Raw genomic sequence first — 23,255 nt, 5'->3', positions numbered from 1 at the left:
CGGTGGCAGCGGTGGCGGCGGTGGTGACGATGGTTTGCAGAGGGGCAGAGTGGAGGGCGGCCAGCGGTGACGCCGGCCAGACTTTCTCCGGAGAGCGAAAGTGAGAGGGCCTGCCGGGATTGCGCGCCCCCCGGTAGATCTAGGGGACAAGGGGGGACAGGGTTCTTGCTTTCACCGTGGCCCAAGCGACGCTGTTGCGCTTTTCTGCGACGTAGAAACGAAGGAGGCGCGCGTTATCGTCCGGCCGTTCCGTAAGAAGAGGAAAAATTCACGTTACTCTCGTTTCGGAGTAGCTGTTGAACACGGAGGAAAGAAAATTCGCGTGGGAGGATGTTGATGTCTAATGGACGAATGCCAATGGTTTTGGTAGTTTCTTTAGTTGCGTGGAGAACGGATTCAAAGGCGGCGCGATTCGTATGAAATCTGGCAATTAAATCGAAGAATTTACGGTCGATGGTATGGAGGTATTGGAGGCGAGATAAGAAACAGTTGTACCGTCTATAGGCGTAATTCGTCGAAACTTTCTTATTTCTCGGGACGCGCAATTCGCGAGCACGCGAGAAACGAAGAGAAAGAGCCGGTTAACGTGCAACGAGCACCGCCTTAGAGAAAAAGCGACCGCGGCGGCGAGTTAGTTACTGCAACGACAGCGTGCAGCCGAACAATTACGAATTTACTTTCTTCTTGTACAATTTCCTCGTCGATGGTCACGCTGTGGGATTAGTCGCAGATTAGCGAGACCCGTGGATGTTTGCATCGATCGTGCTCTTTCTCCCCGCCTCTGTGTGTCTCTCCCGCTGCTTCTCGCCTCTCTTTCGCTTCTCCCTATCTCTGTTTCTTATCGAACAGCTCGTCACCCTCGTTCCTTCCGAGCGAACGTGATCGCAGGCACCGGTCAGAAACAATAATCCGTCTACTTGCTGAATTCCTGCTGAATTTCCTAGACGCGTCGCACGCTGGAAACTCGGTCTAGGGGGATCGTCGTTAGGGAGAATCGATAGAAGAAAGCAAAGTGTCGAAAATTAAAATTTTATTGTAAAAAAGAAAGGTATCGCGTCGCGTTGCTCGTTACTCGTCCGGCGATACGATACGTCGCAACGTGGAATCGTGTGACGTCACCAGTGTCAGTTTCTCGGTGGTAGGACGTATTCACTGACTCAATTGATTTTGACGATTATAGCGACCTGTTCTCCCCTCAGCAGCATTTGCGGCACGTGTCTCTCCAAGGTCTCCTCCTTTCCTTCGATCTTCTTCACGACTACTTTGGGCGCGGTGTCTTCTTTCCTCTTCACGCCGCTTGGAGCACCTAATGGATCGAGAACGCGATACCATTTAAAAGTTAATACTCGGAAAATTTATCGAGGGTCTTCCGAAAACGGTTGGTCGTGCCAAACACAGCTTGTCGCTCCGGATTCTTGAAAACGTATCACCGAAACATATCGTTCGATTTAGTTTATATTCGAAATGGGTCTTTTTTTATTGCAACGTTCCGATCGTGGAAACGAGAGCAGAAACCTATATAGGGAATCGGAGCGGGATAGGGAGAAAACAGCGGAGGTTGACGTCACGGGGAAACCGCGGACGAAGAGAATGTCGATGGGTCACGAGGTAAGACTCGAAAGGTTGTTTATGTGCTGGCACGTGTCCGCCAAGCTCGAGGGGAAGCAGAAGGGCGTAGGGCGATACGGTTAGGAGAGAGCAGGCAAGCGCGAGGAGTCGCTGGGACACGTGTACTCGGCAGACATCGATCCTGGAAGTTGCTCTTCAAGGTCGCTCGGCTTGCCACCCTCGCCGCTTCGTATCAACGACCTCTCGACCCCTCAGGATATCCTAAAGTACGTCAGTAGGCCAACTAACCCTGAACTCTCTCGGTGTACCGCGATTACAGTGTTCTCGGAGGGATAACCTTTTACATTCGAAACAACAACACACAGTCGTCCTATATTTTCTCTCTCTTGTTTCTCGTTTTTCTATCTTTTCTCGCTCTCCGTCTCGTTCTCGACCGAGCATTAATTAATCATCCCTCGGCGACGCCCACCCTATTGTCCTCCCACAACGTAAAAATCGTTGAATCATTTCGTTGATTTACGAGCACATTGAAACAGCTATCGAGATTTTTATCATGCTGGAAAAGGTACGACGATATCGAGTCAGCTGGCGGAATCGTACGTACGATCACGCAGCGATAAACGAAATTCCAGTTCCGAAAATTTTCGTCTTGCACGAGTTTCGTGATAGGAATTTAGGTTACCGGCTAACGGCCTACAAAAATGCAAACGAACAGAGGATAACGCGTTGCTGGAAGAAACGCAGCGCGACCAGTTCACCGGATATCTTTGGATAAGCGTCGGAGAACGCGAGGAAGGCGAAGGTCTCGATAAGAGAGGTTCGAGGGAAGTTGCAATTGCGGACGCACGTGCGGCGTACCCACGTGAATGAATGAAAACGTGTGCCGAAGGTTGTAGGGTTGTAGCGGAATGAGGAAAGGAGGAAGATGGAACGGAAGGGCAGAGGTGCGAGCAAGAGGAAAACGGGAGTAGTAGGAAGAGAGGAACGGAGAGAGGACGCGAGCGAAGCGAAGAGGAAAAGAGCGAGCAGCGAGAACGACCTCTTGCGTTCGATGAACAGAAGAAGGAAGGAGCGCGTGTGCGCGCGAGAGAGAGGAAAAAAGGGAAACGGACGACGCGAAGCACATGGGCCTTGTATCGAACGTAGCAACCACTATGTAGTCAAGGTCGGTCTTTGCCCCTTAGCGTGAAGGGGCGTCCTAAGGATGTATCCCTCGCGATACAACGACCCTTGACTACCTCCGCTTCTCTCTTTTCATGTAAATAAAGGTGGCTAACGATAAGCAACGGCCAGCCGGAAGCCGTTGATTAATTTTATCGATTCTCGCGTCACTCGTATGTACTATTATCGAGAGGAGTGGCTAATTATTCAAAATAGGTCATCGAACCGAACCGAACCGAACCGAAAGGCTATTCTCGTTGTTATTAGGCAGAGTTTCATTCATATAGAGCATCGGTGTTAAAATATTCAAACGCGTAATTACGGTCGATCTTGTAATAGATTTGGACGAGTGGAGAATCAGAGGCGCGCAGATGGAAGGTAGGAAAAGTGCTACCGTACCGTGTGCTATTCGTACATCGATTAACCGTGTAAATAGGAAGAGGCGCGCGAACGTTTCATTGACACGGACAGTAGTAGGAGTCATTCATGGTCGGACAAGTGTAGGAAGGACTAAATTGGATTCTCGTTGGTCTCGAAGAATACATGCGAACGTTGCTACGCCTATTGATACGATGTATTAAAATTCTGGACGCACGCGGCGCAACGCGTCCATTATGTATAATTTAAAAATTTGCATGCCAATTTGTATATATTGTGGGATGGAAACATTTCGAGGCCGATTAATAGATACCGAATATGTTTTTGCGAAACGCAAACGTTATGCTGTTAAAAATAATGTAACCCTGAACAGATGACGAATTGCTTCGTGTGTCACGGTATCGGCCGCGTCGAGTATCAGGATACGTTAACGCACCGTAGAAACTGAAATTGCTCGTTGAAAGAAAACTCGAACCGTGTTTCAATCGTACCGATAGTTTCGATAGTAGCGATCCAAACGGACTCTCGTTTCTTTCTTATTAAGTCGAACGTGATTCCATGGAAATGGTAAAAAGGACAGGAGAAGGCCGATAGCTTTCAGTCGTGGCTATTCGACTTTTCATTGAACCCACCACATTGTTGTTTAGAATTCTCCGGCAAGGCGATAGCCTTGAGCGACTGTCAGAGGTTGAATTTTTCCAGGGCCGTATCGCGCCTCGCGCACCGCCTGTCGCGCTCCGATCACGGCAAGACGAGCCAGCGGCCACGTTACAAATGTCGGAGGTTACAGCTTTCAACCGCTTTTTATAGACCGTATTAGCATCCCAATGATTTCTGATTCATCGCAGATGCTCCACGCTATCGTCCAAACGAAATAAACGGAAATCCCATCAAATTGATACGACAACGTTGTTTTAATAATCGACCCGCTCTGTCCGTCCGATGTCAAATTTACGATCGTCTTATACGCACGACTACATTTTTATAATCGACACGGCGTTAATTTGGTCGCTCGATCAAAGCGGCTCGATCTAAACGACTTGGAATCGCAGAATCAACGAAAGACGAGAAAGAAGAGAGGTAAAAAACAAGAAAGAGAAAAAAAAGGAAGAAATTACCAAGAGCAGGTGCTTTCCTCTTGACTTTACGGGTCCAAACCTCGAAGCAGTCCTCGAGCGCGAGGTTCCAGTGCTTGTCGAAGGCAGCCACGTATGCCTCCACGTGTCCCCTTATGCCGCGCGCGTTCCTGGTGTAGACCTTCGGCACAAAGGACGAACGATTATTCCTTTTAAATCGTGGCGAGTCTCGTGTTACCCGTTCGTCGTGGCGGTTCGACCGTTCCAGGTAAAGCCGGCTTCTCGCGAAACAGGCACGAGAACGAGACGGAATAAGCGAAACAGAGAGAAAGAGAGAGACGTCGTCGTTCTCCTCCCTCGAAAATAAGTGCACGAACGTAACGCGCATCTCGATTCGCCTATTCCAGATCGTACGTGTCCGTACTTGCGATGAAGATGAACATCGCGCGCGGCTGCCTGTGCTCGTTCCTTCGTTGATCGATCGTTTCGGCCCGGCAAAAGACGGTGCGTCATTTTTTGCGCGCACCACACCAAACGACGCATGCATAATTCCTACATGCTCTAATTGTACGTTTTTTTTTCTTTTTCTTTTTTTTTTTTGCGTCGCGAAAGAACGGGAGAAAGGAGAGCATTAACGCGGCAATTACGACAAATTGCCGACGAACGTGTACGTGCTCCGTTCGGATACAATGTCTCAACCTCGATTATCTGTCACTGATTTATTAACTTTTAACCGTGAAGAAGGTCGCATGGCCAATGTGCAGCTTTATTCGACAAAGAAGATTCTTTTTACGAAGCCTCCTCGAAGGTTAAATCTTCGTCGATGTTGAACTTTCTATTTTGAGACATCGTGCATCAACGAACGACGAAAATCGTTTCAGATCGAAGGGAGAAAGTGTACGTGCACGCGCGAACTTTTCCATTTTCCAGACGACAATCGTATTAATGACAGTAACCACGAGCGTGTCTACGAGAATACGGACGCCGTTCCGTTGTTTGTCGCGCGTAGATATGTCGCGAGGCAAGATAGCATGATACGCGGAAGTGCAGACCGTGGCAAGGCCCCCTTCAATGCCTTTCGCACTGATATATACCCAGCTTTGTCGCAATGAAAACTAATTGCGTGACTCCGACTCTGACTCGCTCCTCCGTCTCTGTCTCTCTCTCCCCTCTCCCTTCCTTTTACACGCATCCAGTGTTCAGTACAATTCTCCGCGAGATGTTCGAACAAATCGAGTTATATTTTTAACATTTTAATTTAGTTTAATCAAATTCTTTCCAGCTCGATCGTTCGAGATTTCAGTGTAAATTCCATTGAAATTCTTCGATCCAACTTGTTCTTTCTTCGAGTGAAACAAAAATCTTTTTAACTCTGTTTTCTTGAATCGATCTGATTTAGCCGGCAGAATGGAATCGCGAGGTGTTCGAAATGTTCGATCAAGAATTCGAAACACAACCTTACGATACCTTTCTTTTGCTGCTCGTCATTGACTCTGTGCACGTGTACCGTACGTGCGCGAAACGCCATTGAGAAGAGGGACGTCGAGGCAGCTGTAAGCTAGAATCGATTCTAGGAGTCCTCAAGATTCCTTCGGGGCATATCCTCGCTGGTCCAACGGGGCCAGATCCGTCGATTAATCGCGAAGGATAACAGCGTTGTCATCTGGTTCGTAGATTTGCTCGACCGTCGGGTTCGAGGTTCGATCTAGTCTTGTCACCGCGATCGAATACGTGAAATTTCTTGTGCATTCAGCCGCGGTTCACAGATATCGAATATCGGTCGGGTGGAACCCGGAGGTTCGGTGACAGAGATTTCGATCGGATCGGGAAATTTAGAGCGCCTCTTAAGCCAGGATCGAGACAAAGTCGGACGAATCGCACGGATTTACTTCCGTTCCTTTCGATCGTAACGACTTGAGAAATCGCTCGAACGAAATTCCACGAGAATAACAGCGACAAACGATGGAGCGTAAGAGCGTGATCGCGAGGATAACGACGAACGCGTACGAAGTAATAGAAATCGCGCGAATCATATTCGTTAACTGCCTCTTTCCTTTTTCTCCATTCGCGATCTTCGTTACGTAACGCAACGGTGCATTATACAAGCTATTACGTTGGAATGTATGAAAATAACGCGAGATGGGACTGGTTCCAAGGAAAATGGCAATCGCTTTCTTCGGCGATTCGAGGAGCAGCCGAAGGCCGAGTAATCGATCGACGCAGATAGAAATCTTCTTTCCGGATGCAGGCATATCCGAAGGTTAGCGATTAGGATCTGTTCCCAAGGACGGTGGTTTCATGAAACGCGCGCGGTGCGTGCTGATGCATGTAGGAGACAGCGCGAAGACTTTGTCGTAGAAATAAAACGTCGTTGGAACGACGATGGGCGGACAAAGCCGCGAATGAAAGCTAATGAAAGTAATTAATCGAGAAACACGTTCCCGTCTCTTATTAAAAGCTCGACATCCGAAAGGAGTTTAATTAGGAACTCGATTCCGCTCATTGAGAATATCGAATATAGACTGGCGCTTCCGCAGGAAGATCAATTACATCAATTTAACGATGATTAACCTTTTTCTTTTTTTTTGTCAGACGTTCCGTTCGAACGAAGTTAACCGAGTAAGCTGGGGCGTTTTAAATGTCTTATATCGCTATGTCTATGATGGTCGAGGAGTCGAACGATGAGAACGAACAGCCCCCTTCGAAAAGGTTTCCCGACCGATTCGCCGGTACGTGATCGGAACGCGAACCTATGTTTATTTTTATCCCGGATCTGGAACTTGGTCGTATCTCGACAACGCGTTAGGCCAGCCTCGCTTCATTTTGGAGCAGTTCGGGAAACGTAGAAGAGAAGTCGGCGTAACGCTTCCTGCTTCGGATCAGAAATCCCGTTCTCTCTCGCATTCGCCAAATGCGCCGCTAATTATGGAAGTAGGAAGCAACGAGATACTGGATGTGGCAGGAAGTGCATTTTTCCTCCTTTCGTCGTTTGATTCGGTCGGGACGAGCCGCCGGCGACTTCGCTCGCGATTTCTCTCCGTTACAACGATACGCTAGGAGAAGAAAAAGAAAACGAAACACAAAGACCTTGCACGTTGATTTATTTTCCGGTCGCGAGAAAAATGGCTCGCGATCGTTGTCGGCGACTAATACGATCCAGAAACGTCTTCGCGTGATTTCATTGGATCGCCGTGTGACTCACACGCGATATTCAGTTTCCCCGTCGAAGAAGAATGCCGCCACGGCCAGATTAAAAACGTTTGATACGCGCGCGTCCTCGCTTTCTCGTTACGCAACCGTCCAGATAAAGTACCAAGCTTTCCTCTAACCTTGCGATATCTCCGTCGCTATAATCCCTAGCGTGCAACTTATTCCCGGAAGATACTCTATTAACCCTACGATGGCGTAATTAGACGTAATTAAACGACGAAGAATGGACGAACGATTTAGAAAGTAATTGTCTGTGTTGGCACAAAGGTACATGCCTACTTGAGCGCTTCCTGAGCATAGCGAGCGAAACGACCGTGTTCCATAGAGCAACGAGTCTTTTGACTTTTCCATGGTCGACCTTGTCTTCTTGATGCGTCCCTCGGAAGTAAGGGAAAGATCAGGGGCGTAAACAAGAGGAGAAAGGCCCTGGTTGTCTCCATGGAGACGAGTGTTGACCCGAATGCTTTCCTTTCTCCCTCTATCCGTACCTTTCGGCTGTTTCCAGCCCTCGTTTACCTTCGAAGGGCTCGCGCACGTGTCTCCCGATCGCGAAAGTGTGTCAGCCGCATGTGCGTGCGCGCACAATGCCAAGGGTCAGGCAGAGATGGAGGGAGAGGGGGCGTGGGTGTTTACAGTGCCGCTTTCAGGACTACCCTCGAATTTCCATGGTCGTCGAGCCGCCAAGCACGAATCAAGATAGTCGATCCACGTATTCTCTTCTATTCGCTGCCTTTAAAGCTACCCTTTTTTTTTTTTTTCTTTCACGTTTTCCTTTTATTTCTTCATTTTACACGTTTGAGATTTAGATCGGAGGATTTCGCGAAGAAGTTGCTCGACTTCCTAACGTTACTTACGATCTTCCTCGAATTCCGTATCGATCGTAACGGTTAAACGGCAATCGTTTCCTTCGAAACAACGTGTCTGATTCGTGGAAAAATGTTACAGGGCCTGACCTACCTTAACGCGGGTCCGACTTTCCATGTATCCGTGTAGCATACCTAACGGGCCGAAGGCTCTTTGCATTTTCGCGAGGACGTTTCTTCCTTCTATACTCCAGTCTGGTCGTCCGGTCGTCTTTCTGCCAGTCACAGGCTCTGCACATCGCAAAGGAAAAAAAGTCGCTGATTCGGAATTTATTCTTCTTACGGTGCCGCCCCGCTCTATATAATAGTCGGGGCCGAAGAAAAATCTTGGACGGAGGCTATAACTGTCCCATGTATCGTCGAAATAGATTAGATCGGAAGAAACAGGGGTGAACGAAACGAAAATATTAGGAGAATAAAGAGCGACGGGGGTGAAATTCGCTATATCTCTCGATCGAGAGCGAGTTATCAGGCTAACGAGCGGACGCGTTCGACATTATCCTGGCAGAATTTTTCCAGGCGGTCGTAACGCCGTGCTAATAAGAATTTATGTGACTCTCGCGACTCGTCGGTTCGTCGACGAATCATCGTTGTATTCCGCGGAGACGAACGCTCGCCGATAACATCGCGCTTCTAGTTGTTCAGTTTTTGCTGGTTTTTGCCGTCACCGCGAGACGAGAGACGACGAGTCATTACGCATACGGCGGCCGACAACGAGGACGATGTCGAAGATACCGACGGAGCTGCGGCTCCATTAAGAAAAATCGAGTTTGTATGCGAGAGAAGCGAACCGAATTGCGCGAGCGGAATACCCTCCAGCCTCTCTTCCTTCTATCGATAAGGCCATCGCGCCGTCTCTAAGGTAAAAGAAGAAAGAAAAAAGGAGGGAGGGAAGGGGTGGGGTATACCGCATTGTCGCGCTAGCGACAGTTATTTACGACGATAAATATTTGATTACGATAAATTACGTAGCGGCTGAGAGGCACGCGAACACGTATTTCGTAGAACTCGTAACTTCTTCTATACGTTGCACGTTTCGTTGACTATTCGCAACGGCGAAAGTATTCACCGTGCATGACTGGTCGTCGGTCGGTCGGCGGCTCTCTAACTCTAAGCAACCAGCCTCTGGAATATCATCGTGCGTTCCCATAAAAACCGATTTCGGATCGGGGAAATGCGCGTGTGCGTGCGTGTACGTGCGTGTGTATAGAGCGGTGACGTTCGATGGTAGGGGGCCTCGCGAGAAGGTAGCTCGGCCCTGGCCGACCGGGCGCGGAAAGAGGAACGCCGCGGAGTTACGTAAAGGCTGGCTCTGCTCTATACACACACACACACTCTCTCTCTCTCTCTCTCTCCCTCTCTGCCATACGGTGTGCACACGAGTGCACTTATTTTGCCCGTGTGTGTATCGTGCCGCGGCCGCGCGCGATTTCACACATACACACGGACGCGTACGGTAACGCGTATAACGACGCGTATACCAATACGCGTGTACTCGTATATAAGAGAAAGAGAGTAGAGGAGAGTATGCAAGCAAGGTCTCGCTCGTGTTGGCGCGAGCACCTTCGAACGCAGCGTACGTCGATAGGCGTTGCGTGCGGAGACGGGCGGCGAGCGCGAAAAGAGCGGCTCGAGTGGCGATCGTGCACTCGCGAGATCGACGCTGCCAATTGGCTTTCTCCGATAACTTTCATCCACCTTAAACCTACGCTCCCCGGTTACCCCGGCCCCTCGCTTCTACTCGCTTCTTTTCCACCTTTCTTTATTCCTTTCCGCGTGCACCACGCGCCACTTTCACTATCGTCGCGATCCAATTCCACTCGGCGAGCTACGACCGACCAGCCTCTAACGCTCTGCTCGCCGACACTCGCGCGACCGAGCCATTTTTCGAGAGCACGGCGTGGCGTTACGGTACACGGTGCGTTGGGTGATTTCTAAAAATAAAAAGTTGCGAGAAGCCCCCGAACGAGAACCACTAGCCTGGCCGAGAACCGATCGTCTACCACGAGACCGATAAAAATACGTCCATCGAACCGTGCTCCATGAATTTTCGAGGAAAATACGATCGCTGGGGTCTTCGTCTCTTAGGACGGCGAAAGGGAGACACGGCGAAGCTAGCGGCAGCGGAGTCGTGGTGAAATTAGAAATTGCTTCGTTTACGGTACACGCGTGGCTAATCGCGATGGCGAACGCGCGGATCCTCCCAGGTTTTTCCCACAGTTTATATGGAACCGAAGGAACGCGATCGCCAGAGAGCGAGTCGAACAGGCTGGCGTTGCTCGTAAAACGGATTATCGAAATTACGCCCGGAGCATCTGCCGCTTTTACGCCGATATATCTCCATCCGATATAAAGGAAAGCTTCGGAATATTTACTCGAGGCACGGAAGGGTCGCCTCCGTGTTTACGATAGTCGCTTTCCACTGTCGGTTCTCGTTCTCCACGCGAGGATGCAATCTGCCCGGACGATCTCGCGAGCTCTCGAGAAAGCAGAGGCATGGCATAGCAAGAAAGTGCAAGAGAGGAGAAGTAAGGAGTAAACGTTCGTCCACCTCCAACGTGCCACTATTTTTTCCTCTCCCCTTTCGACCAGTCCAGCAGCATTTTTCCATTTTCAGTTATATACCGGCGGCGCGAACGAGATAACGCGAGACCCGCCGCTTCCACAGCGTTCACGTGCGTGAACCGCGGAGGAAACCGTTAGCTTTACAACTGCGAGTCGAGAACGATGGCACAGACCGCGCGAAACGGCCCCGCTGTATTATCTTCCACCTCTTCCTTTCCAACTTGCAACTCGCGTCTCGTCGAAAATTTACTTACTCGGCGATTACGGCAAAGAATCGGAGTAAAATCGCCCTCCTACGTGTATTCCTATATACGTCATATCGTACATACGTAATTTCCATTTTACCGGAAGACAAGCGAAATGGTACCGATCGGTCGAGAACAATCGTAAAAAGGAAAAGACCGAGCTGGGTCCGATGAAAAAGCATACCGCCGGACCCGGCAATTATCGTGTACGCCCGATCGGACGGACTCGTCCGCGCAACATATATCACGTGTTCACCTGCAAAAATGTTTACCGTGCGTGCGAAGGAGCACTTGGTCCCAAGGAGGAGAGGATCCTATGCAGGTGGGTACGACGGCCCCTGGAGAATGTTCGTACGCGGGGCAGGTGGGGCGACTGGCGGTACCCCGTTGCGGGGTTCTGGGCAACGAAATATCGCGGGGAAACGGGCGAGGCTACTAAGAGGAAAGAGGAAGAAGCAACGGCCGACGAAGAGCGAGAGAAAGACGATCGGAGAGAGGAAAAGAAGGCACGAGACCGAGAAGAGAGACGCGGTAGCGAAGGTGGTGGAGGAGGAGGAGGAGGAGGAGGAGGAGGAGGAGGAGGAGGTAGAGCAGCGAGAAGTATCGGTGGGGCATGTGGAGGGGTTAGGAGGAGAGGGAGGAGGGCTGGTTGTACCCGCGGATGATCCCCAGGTTGAGTCGCGCTGGGTTCAACGTCCTGGCGGGCAGCGCACCCGAGAGCCGAGGCAGGCAGCCGAGCAGCCACCAGACCTCTCTATACACGCATACACGCCACGTACGTACGTATACACATGCACGTACACAGGCGAATACTCGCGCACGCGACACGTACCTACGCTCCACCGACGTTACACGTGCGCGCACGCGCTCTCCTACACACCCGCAGCTTTTTTCGTTCGTGTGTGTACACGAGAAGAAGGGGAGTGGGCAGGCAGAAGGGGAGGAGAAGACGGTGTATACATGTACGAGAATACGCGTACACATAGGCGAGAAACGCACACGAGAAAACGCCGGCTGGCTTGTTCGCTTCGCGAGAGTTTGCTTTACGCGAACTATCCGTAGGTACTGTTACTTTTGCGACCAGGCCCTTTCGATCCCTTCTCGCCTGTCCCCCTCGCTCCCCCTTTCTCTCCTTCCCACTCTCCCGTTCCGCTTTGTTTTCTTCTAAGTAGCGGACAGGTAACGAGCCGAAGGAGATACGCGCTTAGAGAGGAAGGCGAACGGACGAGAATTTCGTGGGACGTTGTTTTCGTGGTTTACCGCTTTCGAACGAACGATTCCTGTTTCTGCTCGCTTCTCTCCTCTCGCAGCCACGAGAAGTCGTATTTCCCCGACTCGTCGTGGGAAATAGCGATCGACCGCGAGAACGACCGGCAGGAAAGTCCATAGAGGCTCGGTGAGATTCCAGAAGAAAGGAGAAATCACTTTTACCCCAGGAGCAGCGAACGACCCGCGCGCGGATCACAGAAAAAGTAGATCGGCGAGAGATCGCTGAATTTGGAATTGTTCTCAATGATATCGCGATATGCATCTAGGAAGTTTGCCGCGTTCCTTTCGACGAGTCGTTGCTGCGCGCGTTATTGTCGTTCGTTCTTTCTTCTTCGAACGGCGAGTCAGCGACAGACGCGATTAACCCTTGCGGCGTGTATACGTTTTCACGCGTTTCCACGTACGATCGTGATCCACGATTTCTTTCTCGCCGATTCGATTCTTCGATCTCTCGGGTTACGCGGTTCGTTCGTTCGATTCGTTGAAAAAGCTGGTTCGATCGAGCGGATAGGACGACGGTCTGACCGAGAAGAAAGCGGGCTGGTGCCACTCGAAATTCAAAGAGGGTGAGGAACGCCACCGTTTCGACGTGCTCGATAGTCATCTGTTACGTTGGGATAGGTCGAGGCGGCGGTACGTGCACACGAACGGCCGAGGAATTGGATCGTCCAGTCTACCGGGTGTCGCTCGTTTACCATCGAACCAAGTTGCTCGAAAAACGAGGAACATCGCCTCTGCGTTCGTTCGGTTCCTCGGTTCGTTCGTGCGAGGAATTCGCGACTAGCCGGAGAACGCTTCCGTATCCGATAACGTTGTCGAACAAAAACGCCGCGATGCATCGTGCGTTGGACGGGATTGCCGGTGTTGCTTGCTAGCCGTTGCACAGCCACTGCCACGGAGAAGAAAAGAAGTCCCCTCCGCGCTGGTCGGTCGGCCTCGGTGGTGGAGTTACCGAGTGGTGGATGCATATGTCGCGCGCGTATAAATATTGCGCAACACGCGGCGAGAATCGAAGGGAAAACATCGGCAGCACGACGTGTATTCCGTTACTCGGGGCGAACGACTGCCGGACTCGCTTTGCATCGTGTTTCTGCCGGCCAACGGACGAAACTCGATGGCGTTCGTGCGTTGCTAGCGATCCGCGAACAAACCTCGTTATCGTCCACGACGACCTCTGCGACGAGCACGGAATACAAAAGACGAAAGCAACGACGACGACGACGACGACGACGACGACGACGACGACGACGACGACGACGACGACGACAGAATCTAGATCCAGAAGAGAGTAACGAAATCGAAAGATCATGTTCGAGTCAACCTTTTAACGTTTTCAAACTCGTCGATGGTAGTCGAGGAACGACGAATGACTCACGTTGCCCTAGGTCGCGTAAAGATCTTTCAAGCTGCGTTTCGTCGCATTCTACGGAAGGAAGTTTATTGCTCGAACCAACTTCCTGCTGTTTTCGCGTACGAGGAAGGGGATAGCGCGATACGGACGCGTCTCGAGGGACACTGTGTGGAACAGCGATTAAGAGGGAAAATGCAAGTACGCGAGCGTGTACGCGAAGATTACGAGCGTTATGCGAGAAAGCCCCCGGCGAATTAAGCGACGATAATAACGTTCGATTACGTTCTACATAAGCGCAATCATGAAAATCAGAGTTCCGGCCGAACGTGTTCGGAGGCCGCCGAAGCTGAGGAGCCTCGAGTTGAGTCGAGGTCGACGTCCGGACGCAACAAGTGCTGCTGCGACTCTCGTTGCGCCCGCGATCCTCTTCGATATCGTACCGAGTTTTTCGACGATACCGATTCTCCTTGAAACCACCGAAACATCTACGATCTGTTCCTCTCACAACTCGAACCTAAACGCTCGCCAAGATCAAAAGTACCGATTCACGGTCGTCCGTGACTTTGTCGCTTCCTCGCGATATCCATGACCAGAGATCCTTCACCGAGATTTCCACATTCTGTTCGAATCTCGTGATAACCAGACGTGAACCGGAAGTCAAAGGGCCTCGGCGAGGTTACGCAGCGACGCACCGTGCAAAATTTTCGGTCTAGAAGACGGTCAATCCGGCGCGGAGCCTCGAGTTGAGTCCGAGGTCGACGCCCGGGCGCAACAAGTGCTGCATTACGTACGTATACGCTGTTACACCCCACTCCACTTACTCATACAGCCCAACGACCAACCTCTCTCCACCCCCTTGTGGAAGAAGCCCTCTCCCTCTCGTTCTCTCTCTTTCCGCCTTTCCGTGTGTGCCGAGGCTTTCCACACGATGTCGTGCGCGCGAGAGAGCATCGCCGAGCACACCAGAGAGCCCTACACACCGACACATCGCTCTCGGCGCACTCGGGACCGAGAGATGCGAACGAACGCCGGAGAAAGAACGAAAGAGAAAGACGGTGAATGCCGCGGCGAGTGACGGCAGCGGCAGAGGCGCGCGCCCGTACCTCCTCCTCTCTCGCGCACTAGCGTCGCCTGTAAATATAAAACTGCACTGGGTCAGGGATCCGTGATTTATCGGCTGCCTCGTGTAATTGGCTGCCGGCCAATAGATACATACCCCCCGGGCTACCCGCTGCGACACGAAGGGAACGCGCCCACCTCTCTGTCCACACTGACTAACCCCGCCAACCCCTCCTGTCCTTCTTCCCTCTTTCCCTTGTGCTTTCTATGCCGCGCCGCTCTTCCCCCGTCTCTCTCTCCCGTTTTCTGTCTCTTTCGCTTCACCCTGAGTCTCCCTGGCGGCCATGAGAAGATAGCGGTGCCGAAATTTCGTCGCGGTGCTCGCCTCGGTAACCGCGCCACTTTCACTGAAAATCTAAGCCGACCTCGCTTGGCACCGTGTCAGAATCACGGTTAAGAAGCGACGCGGGCTTCGGTCAAGTTTCGACCGGGCGTACAACGCCACTCGACATACATACATACTCGGTACTCGTCTGATGTAATACCAGAGCCGTCCATTTCCAAGTATCCGGCGTGCCATTTCAAATTTCAAAATTACTAACCAACGCTTCTCTATTAAGTCCTTAGCGATAAGAATTTGCGATGCATAGCGTAATAATAGTTCAGGGGAACCGAGATCTCTATTTGTTTTAAAAATCCGTCATAATAATAGCGTTGATGATAATTTTCTAATCAGCCCCTTTCATGATGCTTGAACACAAAACAAAACAAAAAAGGAAGAAAAAAAAAAAGAAAAATATAGCGCATCCGATAACCCTGTACACGCGTCGATCATCGCCGGAAGGCTTCCGCGATTGCGAAACATTTCGGGACCTTCTGCCGCGGATTCCACGATGCGTTTGCACAATACGTACCCGGGGGAAGGTCTCGGCGAATGGTTCGCGACACTAGGTATGATGCGGTGATGCGGAGGCACGCGATAAAAGGACCGAGTCGCGAGGAAGGAAACAATGAAGACCGAGGGGGCTTCCACGAGACGCACTTTCGCGGAGGTCAAATTCCACGCAACTACGCGCGCGCCTCGCGAAGGCATACCGACGACCTTCGTGGTATTTGCCGGTTCGTAAATAAAGCGTGCCAATATCTTGGGATATAGAGTCCACAGTCGGCGTCGTTTGTTCGCGCTATTAGTAACAACCGACCTAGATGGGGAACTAAGAAAAAAGAAAAAGCAACATGGCTGAATGATTCATTCGAGAGCATCTCGCAAATATGGAACAAACTACCTCAACAGTGAGTCTTTCGATGAAACCGCGCACCGTATCACTTCCCTTCCGAGCGATCGATCCAACGACACGCGTAAGACTTATTTTTCCCAAAGATACCGCAGAGACGTAGTATACGTGTAAATAGCGTACAACTCATTGTGTACTGGCATATATCGTCCGGACGGCACGTTTCTGAAAGTAGAGAGGTTAATATACTCTAATTGAACGAAAAATTGCACGAGACTTGGAGTACGTTTCTTCGGGTGTAAGAAGGACGCGTGAACCGTCATGGGCTCTCACGCGACTTCCCCATTCCACTTCCGCGTACGTACACTGTTCGTGTTAGCTAACCGTAAGCATATTGAAATTTGATACCACGTGCGAGTTATCATGAATGAAACTGCGACCTCCCGACGACGATGCGATGCAAGGGTTTCACACGGTCGCCATCTCTCGTCAAGCATTCAAAGGTTGGGTCGAGCAAGTGGTATAACCTCACTCTTTCGAATAACGATAAACGAAATACGTCGATGCACGGAATGTAACAACGGTCGCCTTACCTTGATGAGGTAAAAATCGTTGTCTCGAACATTCTCCTCGCGTTACGTCGGGCGTTTCGCCTTTCTTCTGAAATGATTAAAAAAAAACGAAAACGAAGGACCTCAGCCGACAGCGTGCGACCGGCACGCGTAGCGTAATACGCACTTTCTTTTGTCCAGCCAGGCCAGACATTACGGCTTCAAACTTGGAAACATTGTCGTAAATCGGTGCTTTGCTGGCCGATAGTTGAATCTTTTTTGAATAAAGTGCTTTCATCGGATTAAATTTCTCACTTTTCGCGTCCAAACTCTCGTCGGACGTCGAGCTACTCTCGTCGTCTGCCATGTTAAGACTGTCCGACACTGGTTTCGGCGGGCGATTTGAATTTCACACCTTGAGTCAAATAGATGTTTACACTTCCGCTTTGAAAACAATATCATCCATGTGTACGTTTCGGGTCTAAGAGAAAACAAGTGCTCCTAGCGACGTTTTTGCATCGTACAAATTTCCATTGATTATATAAAGAAAGGAAATAATAAGGTTTCATTGGAGAGTTCTCTTTCCATGCGGGTATATAGATATTTGATCGCCTCGTTTTCAACGCAGCGCGTTGCTCCCGATTACATGGGGCAGCGAACGATATTTGAATAGGTAGGCTAGAGGATGTTAACCTCCTCGCAACGATGGAAACTTTCTTTCGCGGCTGAGGATTACGTAAAGACAGCGGCGTGTAGAAGCTGCATAGAAATGCAGCGGCGGCAGGAGAGTGAGGTTACGCGCACAGGAAGTGAAACAACCTACAAGCCAGAAAGAAAGTTTTCACTCGATGTTTTCACTTTCATGGAAATGCCAGCGTTACCTGTCCCGTTACATGCTTCTACATGCATCAACTTCTAATTATTGGAATCGGTTTGCTTTGCATCGACGAACTGAATGATCGATCGGGACCGTTTCACGGTTCGCACAATAATTAAACCTATCGAGCCGTTTCTCGCTATCGACGAATACGTCGAGCTAAAGATCGACAATCGCGGCGACCACTGTCGAAACGATCGTTGAATTAGCTCGCAAGAACATACCCGTTCCGTGTAACGAGAGAAAGTAATTTTTGAACGTAACTAATGATTTCCGTTTCGCTGAGAGTTTCGTTCTACGACAAATGTAATTTATTTGTTGCAGGGGAATCGGAGTAGCGCGTAAATCGAAAGGGAGAAATCTGTGGAGCAGAAAAAGAAGGAGACGAAAAGTGGGGACGTTTCAGAGGTGGTTTTGGATGTTAGAAAGCGCGGGGGTGGCTAAAGAGGCCCCGCCGCAGGGTACGGGTCCCGATGCCGGTCCCCGTATCGCAAACCCTCACGCTGACCTCCACCCTCGTGCCCAAGGAGGAGTCAAACATGCCCTTCATAGACGACGAGTTACTTTGGTGCCCTGACAATGACGGCAAAATGGTCGACTTAACGCAATGTCTCCAGGTTCGTCCGCCATGATGATTTTCATCCGAGCGAAAGGATCGATTTCGCGCGAAAACAAGTGATAACTAGACTTTATCGATTCACCAGGAAAGCAGCACAGGGCAATCGGTAGAATTTTCCCCGATGGAATTGAGTGCTCTTGTGGGGACGCCGGCAGCTCCGAACATGCCGGCGGAAGAGGGCGAAGGAATGGCTGGTGTCACAGGTGAGGAACCCTTTGACACGCTAGACACATTCCTTCGAGAACTGCAAGCTGATTTGGCTGAAGCCAGTCAACCCACGTCCACTACAACTTCCGTAACCCCTTCCTGTCGACGGCAGAGGTACAACATCGCGGCTGCCAACCCTTTGTTAGCAGGTGAGTTTCGTAAGTAGACGAGATTTCAAGCACGGGGACTATCATCGTCAACCAACGTCTTTTTTTTCTTCTCGTAACAGAAAAATTGGCGGCTCCTTCGTCGCAAGCATCTCCAACTTCCATCCCGTATGCAACGAGGGCAGAGATCAAGACGGAGAATATTCAACCTGAAACGAGTAAAGGTAAGTTTCTTCCACGTACTCGTTTCGCGATTTTAATCAACGATCGACCGCGGTTCGTTTCGTTGGTGTTTCAACGATCCTGCAATTTCGATCGTTGTTCCATCTATTATATCGGCCGTCGTATGTTACATTACCATTGTTTCCAATCTACGTTACCGACCGTAGTTATATCTCCGGTGTCCTACATTATCGATACTTTCGTTCGTTTACCGGTGCTTCAGGCGGCTCGATTTACCATCGTAAATGTCTTTCCTGTCGGTACAATAGAAATTGCTCGCGTGGTCGTTCCATGGGAGAGCGTGTATCTTACATCGATACGAACGAACGACGTACACATCGGGAGTAGGACTCGTGGTCGAACTACACTTGGTATTTAAACAATGCCGATTCGCTACTCCGAAAGGGAAACCGGCCAAGGCCCCGCGAATCGCGACCAGACATCCGCGTTAGCGATAATTGCGCCTGCGTTCTTGCGTCGACGCGAAAAAAAAGCAGCCAACGTTCGCGTATGACATGCACGTACACAAAGCTCTGCGCTGGTGTTCGCAGTGGCCCAATTCTTACAATTTACAGCCATGTCGTAACAACACACTACGTGCGTACGCGATTTCGCGATTGCTTCGAGTCAGCCTCGAGACGTAGAAACGTGCAACGACCGCCGAGGAAGAACGTATTTACACGACCTTAAGGCTTGCGCGGCGCAAATATTATGCCACTTGGAGCGTTAGGTGTCGTGTTCTATAACTCGGAACATACCTGCTGAAGCGACAACGGGACGCTCGCGCGTCCTCGGCTCTGCTTCGATGCTTAACGCGTGTATCGTACGTACGTGCATGCAACCGTCTTACAAACGTATCTTATGCGCGACACTGCTAAAGTGGTAACGACCTTTTGTAGGCCGCGTGAGACGCTTAGCCTTTAACCCGAGCGTTTAAAACGATCAAAGGGGCGGGTGAGTCTTTCTGTCTGCCAGTGTTTAACGATAACAAAGAAAAATTGCAAGCGTCTAAAGGAAAGGAAGAAAGTGGCTCTGGTTAAACGGTAATAGAAGTTAATCGGATCAACGTTTCTAGTTCTCGAAAATTCAAGATCGCGAAGAGTTTCGAACGTTTACTCGATTCGTGTTGCTCGTTTTTGTTTCCATCTTTCTCCTTCTCTCTTTTTCGTTGCGACGATACAGTGGAACGGAAATTTTCACTGCGCGTCTTACGTTTCAACGATCCGCGGTAGACTTCGCGACTCCGTTTCAACCGCAGGCCGCGACGGCCAATTACGTGCCGTTAGAACACGAATCGGAATGGGTGCTCGCCGTTGTTCTTTTCACATTTTTAGAAAGCGGTTGGAAAGTGAGAAACCGTGTACTTTCTAGCAAAACTATTATAAATACAGATTAGAACGCTGTTCCAGTAAAATATTGACGAAAATATGTCGTTCGCGTCGTCCACGTATTTACGTTCCAATTACTGTCGGTAAGAATTTTGCGGCCGGTAGTTCGTTTCCGCTTTGCTTACCGACGCAGAAGAGCGAGCATCGATCCAGTTACGCCGGTCGATCGATTTTTTTAGCAAAAATACTCGAGCCTCCTTATCGGTTGCTACCCTCTCGCATAATGCGAGAAACTCGATTCTCAAGCCGTGTCTCTAGCTAGATCGAAACGAATTCCGACTTCGCGTCCGTGAATCTCTACGTCTACCGAGTGAACTTCTCCAGTCACGAGCACGAGAGAAAAGAACTTCTCGCGTATACTCTCGCGTGCACTTTTGCTCGCTCTGTCGGACTTCACTGTCTCGTCTCTTCGACACGCATCACTTTCGCCGTGTGCATCCTGCGTAACCGACGAAAAAGTGGATTTTCACGTAGAATCGTTGGCGTCGTCACGCTCGCAATAGATACGTCGACCGATGAACGCGTGAAAATCGACAATATCGGTGAATTCTCACCTTCCTTTCTCCAAACATTCGCATTTTTTCTCAAGAGCTCGAGATTCATCGAACGGAAATTACACGAATATTCGCGGAACGAGTCGCGCGACAACTCAAATTTCCTAGGAACTCGTTGGAACGCGGTTAAAAAAGATCGATTTTCAAGTGACGCTGAGAAATTAGTTTGGATAACGCAGGCGTGACAGGGGAACGCGTTTCTTTACCCCCTGTTGCATCCAGCTGTACGATTCTGCTGCACTTGTCGCTACCCTCGTTCCCTTGACCCTCTCCAAACACATAAATTCTCCTCTTCCCCTGTCTCTCTGTTGCGCTGTCTCTCTTCCCCCGTCCGTCTGTTTCCGTCTGTTTCCGTCTCTCGACACTCGGGTTAGGGCCCCACGGAAATAGATTCGAGACCCGGCGTCGACTCTCTCTCTCTCTCTCTCTCTCTCCCTCCCTCTCTCTCCCTTTCCCTTTCTCTCGTCCCCCTTTCTCTCCCCTCGTTCTATGGCTGTTCGTCGAAGAAAAACAGGTGCAGCGAATCGATATCCCACCGTTTTGCCATCGATGCATCTTCCTCCTTTACTCCCTTCGACCGGCCGCCACTCCCTTCCACTCGAATTTATTTCTTCGCATCTTGGTCGCGTTTTATCACGAATTTCGACGTCTATGTACGGCGATGGTTTGGGAAAATGACAGGGATAACGAAGATTGACGGTGAGTTCAGTACAGATTAATACAGTTCACATTTTCAAACGAATATTTCGGGCGTTCGAACCGATGATGTTTAAAATGCTTCACCGGGCTAGCCTTTACGTCGCACACGGGTTAATCGCGCTAAATACATTTTTATTGCCGTAAATGGAATTCTACTACGAGGTGAAAAAGTCATTTCAAAATCGCACAGCGATACGAAACGCAATTTTTCATCCAATTACTTTTTCATTAACCCCTCGGGCCAAGATTCTGGAATTTTCTCTGCTAAACGTAGATTTTCTCGCGGGTAACTCGTCGTTTGTATCGTGGCAGAAAACTCACTTCGATCTCGTGTTCGATCAAGCAACGTGGAAACAAGAAAAAAGAAGGAAAAAGAAATAAGGCAAGAGAGATTCGACGAGTACGAATCGATACGCAAGACGTGGAGTTTAGTCGGAATCACGTGTAACCAGCGTTGAACGAGGAGGGACCCTGGATCGTTGAGTAATCGGCTTCCTCGTATTGCCACACGGTGCCACAATGCGTACACCGTGTTCCGTCTTTCTTCTGCTTTCTCCCGTATCCTTCCGTCTTCTTTTCTCTCTAGTTCGTTGTCTGCAGTCCGATAGCAAGACACACGAAGCGTTTGAAAGTGAAGTCAAGATGGCCACTTTAAAGACACCAAAGCGTACCGCGGTTACGTGTGTTGTGCACGCGCTCGCGCACCCATACACCCACCGCACCGTGTATTTTCCCCCCTCTCGCGCATTTTCACGCGCCACGTTCGCCGTTGCGAGCGTTTTCGTGCGCGCGTTTGCTTCGCGGACGGCGATAGTGCGGCCACGTAACCAGAGTGTTGACATTTTCTGCAATCGGGGTCAGGGCCCCCTGTCGAGGCACTCCGGCATTACCTATAACCCCTCCCGAGGCGATACTCGTTCCAACTAGCGCCATATTCGATCGTCGCGCCACTAGAATTCGCGGAAATCGTCAGAAACGCAGAATATCACGCGAGATATTTCGTTCGTAGATGCGAGACAATTGGCAGAAAATTTCGATCTCGAAGATATCGAAACTCGACTTCCGTGATTTCAGATTGGCGTTAGGTTAGGGTTAGGTTTCTTCTCTTTCGCGTTTAAGCACGGTATACGTGGTCGTACCGGTTGAAAAACGAATCTAGATATCGGAAAATCATAATATACGAAGGCGCGTAGTCGTTCCCTTTTAGAGAAGGAATTCCTTGAGCAATCGCAGAGTCGATTTTAGGGCACCGGTCGAGTCTGTAGAGTGACTCGATACGCGGCGAACGAGTCTAGGCGGTGAGTCACCGTAGCCGCTTTTCCTCGCGAAAGGACTAAATTGGCGCGTAAATACGCAACGAGACAGAAGCGCGACGAGCCCCGTGACGAACCTAACCCTCTTTTTTTTCCACTTTCACGAGATCCTCTATCTTTCTCTTCGGCTTCGTTCGAATCGGTTTCGCCCATGTAGATCACCGCGTTTTCTAACGTGGAAAGTAAGCGTCGCTGGTTCTCGTACGAAAGGTCCACGACTACGTACGCGGTACGCCGAAAGGGAAAAACGAATAAAGCGTTTTCGAAAGCAGACGCGGAAGCCGGGCAGAAACTCGCGGACCGTTCCCTTCCGATTTCTCCGCCGTGTATAAAGCTTGAGATAATATTTACCCGAGGTTTGGTTTCGACGCGGCGAACCCGACCCGACCGCAGCTTCCTCGACGCTTCGCTAATTTCTTCGATCGACTCGACGCGGCTGGAAATTCGAACTCGAAAGACCCGCGAGTCTGCTCGACGCGATTCCCAGAACCACCTGTTGGAGATCTACCACTGCCTGTACAAACATGTTTTCCCTCGCTGTAGAGAAACGCAAACCTTCTGCCTTTGTTTCTCTGTCGAGCAATTTTTGCGTCGCCTATAATTCGAAAAGGCAAGAGATACGAAGGAAGCTGCGGAAGAAACATATTTGTAGATCGCCTTCATAGCCAGGGAACACCGTCTACGTGCGCAGCGTGTATTCGCTGGTGGAAGAACGCGTTTTGTATCGGTGCGAGCTA

General features: G+C 50.2%; 2 protein-coding genes across 6 annotated transcripts in view; one reads left to right on the top strand and one right to left on the bottom strand.

Moving 5' to 3' along the window:
• Nucleotides 1-23,255, top strand: part of LOC117206001 (ecdysone-induced protein 74EF) — a 144,091-nt gene that overhangs the window by 21,192 nt on the left and 99,644 nt on the right. For 4 of the 5 annotated variants that reach the window (XM_033444918.1, XM_033444916.1, XM_033444913.1 and 1 more), the window contains exons 2-4: nucleotides 17,734-18,026; nucleotides 18,114-18,384; nucleotides 18,465-18,566. In XM_033444918.1, the coding sequence (XP_033300809.1) occupies nucleotides 17,883-18,026; nucleotides 18,114-18,384; nucleotides 18,465-18,566 (517 nt within the window). In that variant the 5' untranslated portion in view covers nucleotides 17,734-17,882. Of the gene's footprint in view, nucleotides 1-11,824; nucleotides 11,843-17,733; nucleotides 18,027-18,113; nucleotides 18,385-18,464; nucleotides 18,567-23,255 lie in introns of those variants that run through there. The other variant, XM_033444915.1, reaches the window with a different exon arrangement.
• LOC117206007 (U7 snRNA-associated Sm-like protein LSm11) lies at nucleotides 1,016-16,920 on the bottom strand. The gene is made up of 5 exons (XM_033444929.1): nucleotides 16,720-16,920; nucleotides 16,575-16,641; nucleotides 8,352-8,488; nucleotides 4,227-4,365; nucleotides 1,016-1,306 (listed from the first exon to the last, which is right to left on the bottom strand). Exons 1-5 carry the CDS (start codon nucleotides 16,897-16,899, stop codon nucleotides 1,158-1,160), a joined length of 672 nt encoding a protein of 223 aa, XP_033300820.1. The 5' UTR covers nucleotides 16,900-16,920; the 3' UTR covers nucleotides 1,016-1,157.

Source organism: Bombus bifarius, unplaced genomic scaffold, assembly GCF_011952205.1.
Source record: "Bombus bifarius isolate JDL3187 unplaced genomic scaffold, Bbif_JDL3187 scf7180000007996, whole genome shotgun sequence".
Taxonomy (NCBI): domain Eukaryota; kingdom Metazoa; phylum Arthropoda; class Insecta; order Hymenoptera; family Apidae; genus Bombus; species Bombus bifarius.
This window is presented reverse-complemented; position numbering and strand designations above follow the sequence as displayed.

What these genes read in the sequence shown, in the direction of transcription:
- LOC117206007 (XM_033444929.1), bottom strand. Translation starts at nt 16,899, where the DNA reads ATGGCAGACGACGAGAGTAGCTCGACGTCCGACGAGAGTTTGGACGCG. An exon ending in GCCTGGCTGGACAAAAGAAA is followed by an intron (nt 16,642 to 16,719) that starts GTGCGTATTACG and finishes TAATCATTTCAG; the next exon opens with AAGAAAGGCGAAACGCCCGA. An exon ending in ACGATTTTTACCTCATCAAG is followed by an intron (nt 8,489 to 16,574) that starts GTAAGGCGACCG and finishes TGCGATGTGCAG; the next exon opens with AGCCTGTGACTGGCAGAAAG.